At 36.3% G+C, this 3698-nt stretch overlaps 1 protein-coding gene across 1 annotated transcript; it reads right to left on the bottom strand.

The window, feature by feature from the left end:
* Positions 1–311: 311 nt before the first annotated feature.
* On the bottom strand, positions 312–1688 carry LOC136968755 (uncharacterized). The gene has a single exon (XM_067262784.1). It carries the CDS (start codon positions 1686–1688, stop codon positions 312–314), a length of 1377 nt encoding a protein of 458 aa, XP_067118885.1.
* Positions 1689–3698: the final 2010 nt, after the last annotated feature.

Genomic DNA, 3698 nt, shown 5'->3' with positions numbered 1-3698 from the left:
GGCTAATTTGAAAGCGGTCTCAAATGTGAGAGCCTTGGAGGAACGTAACACGTGTGGGATAACTTCTGAAATCCGGCGAAATAAAGAGGATATAGACACTATAGATGTTGGCGACTTTGGCCATACCTGAGACCAATAGTGGCTTTCCAGCAGCGCTCCCTCGTGCTCGATCCCGCCCCATGTTGGTACTGCAGACCAGGTGCTATATGGTGGCACCGACGGTACAGGGGCTCAACTCCATATTGGAGGAGGATTTAACTCGGGATCGAACACGGACTCTCGCAAAGAAGCAAGAGATCCTAATTTTCTGTTTAAACGTGGGATGGTTCCAGAATTCCTGTTTTGTTGATAAAGCTCATCATCTCCTTCCATAAGTCTTTATCTTTGAGTATTTGGGGGGGATCTGGTGGCCAGATGATTCCCTTTGATAAGCAGTTCTTAATTACTTTTAGTCGCAATTGGTCATAAATTATACAATGAAAAAGGTAGTGGTTTGCGTCTCCCACCTCACCACAGTTACATTTATCTGAACTTCTCTTTCCAATTCTGTGTAAATAGGCGGGGAAATTCCTGTGTCCCGTTAGAATCTGAGTAGAATTTTTGTCGGGAGTGAAGTGCTTAGTTTTCTGTCTGTCTTTTATACTTGGTATAATTATATAACAGCTTCTTCCTGTGTTTGAGGATTGCCATTCTTCTTGCCAAATATTGTTGGCAAAGCTGGTGAGTTGATTTTTCACTATAGAAAGAGGAATGTTACTAAAGGAATAGTAATTACTTTTCCTAGTGTTCAGTTTCGCTAGTTTATCTGCAACTTCATTCCCCTCAATCCCAGTATGTGATGGGAGCCAGCCAATAAATAATTTCCTTTTATTTCCAAGATTTCCTGCAGTTGTTATCATGTGGTGACCAAGGCATGTCAGTTTCTTTTGGTTGTTCATTAAGTGAAGAATCTTTTTGCTGTCAGTTAAGATTTTTATTGTCTTTTTGTACTTATCAGTATTATTTATTATATATTGTAATGCCGAATAAATAGCCCACATTTCGGCTTCAGAGTTTGTACAGTAAGGTGCGAGATGTTGGTAACTTTGGTAAATAGTACGATTTTTTGAATTTCTGATATTGAAGCCTGATCCAGTTCCATTTTGGTTTTTGGACCCATCTGTATAGATGGTATAATTAGTGTGAAGGTTTAGTGATTCTTCTGGGTCCCAAAGGATATAGTAGTTAGGTTCTTCTGCAGGATGTTTTAAAGTTTCTTGTTTGTTAAGCTTTCTATCAATTTTATTTTGTTGCTGAGTTTTATTAGCAAATATAGTCCTTTTAATATCTTTTATTATATTTGTTGTCGTTTCATTTGCATTTTCGTTGCTGTTGTAGTTTGAAGTTGTCAGTTGCCAGTGCCATGATAGTATTTTAGCTTGAATATGTAGAGGAAGAATATTGGCCAGTACAAGAAGCGCATTTGATGGTGCAGTATTGTAAGCTTTAACAATTTGTATTGTGTATTTCCTTTGTAGAGAAGCCAGCTTATTTCTCATGTGAATGTTTTTTATTGCTTCGCTCCAAACTGAAGCTGTGTACAGGATGGCTGGTTCGAAAGCTGCTTTATAAAGTAGCCCACAGTTTTTATAGTTTAATCCCCAGTTTTTTGCTGCTATCCAGTTTATTAGGTTTGCCTTCTTTTCCATGTGTTTACAGATTTCTTTTATGTGGCAGTGCCAGTTAAGTTTTTCGTCGAAAATTACTCATGAGTATTTTAATTGTTGTTCTATTTTAATTCTATTTTTGTTAATGAATATTCTCGGTGGCCTTTGGATTTTAGTCGTTTTGTTTTTCCTTGTGCATAAGATTGCAGAGCATTTTTCGTAATTTATAGGGAGTTTATTTTTTTTGCTCCAACAGTATATTTCGTTCATGTATTTATTTGCCATATCCGTTAGCTTGTCAATATTTTGATGTGATACCATTAGGATGAGGTCATCAGCAAACGCTTGTATGTGAAAGTTATTAGTTTCCTTAACAGAGTTGAGTAGATCATCAAATACCAGGTTCCAGAGCCCAGGCCGCTTCTTGAGCCCTGGGGACATCCCCGGTTAGTTGTTCTTTCCATTGTGATATAATTACTTTTGTATATTATTTTTCTTCCATTTAGGTAATTCTTTGTTAATTTATAGAGATTTTTCGGGCAGTTGACCTTCCTTAATCTATCCATGACACTTGGCCACCACAAGTGATTAAAAGCTTTTTGGAAGTCAATACTTACTATTAAAGTATGATAGTTGCTGTTCCATGCTGTGTGTACAATTTCTTTTACTCTGAGTGCAGCTTCAACCATTGATTGGCCTGGCCTAAAGCCATATCGTTTTTCATTTTGATTATTAGTGGAGTAAAGATGCCAATTGATTCGATTGATCATAAGTCCATCTAAAAGTTTCCCCATAGATGGGAGTAAACTGATTGGTCTGTAATTGCTTGGTGAACTTGGGTTGTCAGTCTTAGGGATCAATTTTATATTAGCAATTTTCCAACTCGTCGGGAAAAATCCAGTTGATAAACAAGTATTTAGTAAGTGAACATATGCCATAGGTATCTCTTTAAAACTTTCTTTTAGCATTTCTGCTGTTATGCCATCAATTCCTGGTGATTTTTTATTGGCCATTGATCTTAATGCTTCTTGTATTTCCCTTCCTGTAAAAAGTTTGTTGTCTGCTGTGGTTATTTCGTCTTCATTACTTTCCTGATTTGATTTTGTTCTTCTGTGTCCTGAAAATGTAAGTCCTCAGGGAAGTGGAAGTTTAAAATATTTTTAATATTATGCTTGATGTCCATATTTGTATTATTTGTATTATCAGGTAACAGTATGTCAGGGATTGATGTACCTTTTCGTTTTTTAATTATTAGATAGTATGGGAGTTCCATGGTCCTTTAGCATTTGATTCTGTGCAGAATTTTTTCCATGATTCTTTTCTAGTTTTGTTTATTAATTTTTTGTACTTTTCAGTGCCTGCTTGTATTCAGTTTTCATTTGATCTCTTTGGTTACTGTTCATTTCTTCTTTCAGGAATTTTTTCCTTATTTTATTGACAAATTTTTTCTGCTTTGTTAGTATCTCTGTCCACCAGTGTGTTTTTCTTGGTGGTTTATTTTTTATTTTGAGTGCTTTCTCGCCTGCCTCCTTAAGGGCACCTGTGAAGAAATCTGCATAGTTGTCAACCTCATTTTGTGTTGTTATTTGAGGAAAGTCATATGTTCGCCATTTCTTTGCAAATTCCTCCCTGAAGGTATTCCAGTTGGTCTGTTTCCTTTGAAAAGAGATATAATTATTATTAGGTTTCTCAAAGTCGGAGATCTGTGTAAAGATAAAGCGATGATCACTAGACGAAGGAGTGAGTAACGTTTCGCAGTTGTCAATGTTGTGTGATAGATCTTCTGAAACCAGGCAAACATCAGTCCATCCAATAGCAAAGGGTGTGAAGAAAGTTGGATGAGTTGTCATATTTGTTGATATCAGATTAAATTCGTCCATTAAGTCTGCTATCATCCTTCCTCTTTTGTCTTGTTTTGTGTGGAACCAAATTGGTGACTTTCCATTAAGGTCACCAGAGATTAACACTCTTTTATTATTTATGTTGCTTAAGATATTTCAGAGTTCATTAATACAGTCTTCATCTTGTTTTTCAGGAGAGAAGTAGGCACTA

The sequence above is a fragment of the Centruroides vittatus genome, unplaced genomic scaffold, assembly GCF_030686945.1.
Source record: "Centruroides vittatus isolate TY-2023 unplaced genomic scaffold, ASM3068694v2 contig_152, whole genome shotgun sequence".
In the NCBI taxonomy this organism is placed as follows: Eukaryota; Metazoa; Arthropoda; class Arachnida; order Scorpiones; family Buthidae; genus Centruroides; species Centruroides vittatus.
This window is presented reverse-complemented; position numbering and strand designations above follow the sequence as displayed.

Excerpts from the sequence above, each read along its gene's own strand:
- LOC136968755 (XM_067262784.1), bottom strand. The coding sequence starts at position 1,688 with ATGGAAAAGAAGGCAAACCTAATAAACTGGATAGCAGCAAAAAACTGG.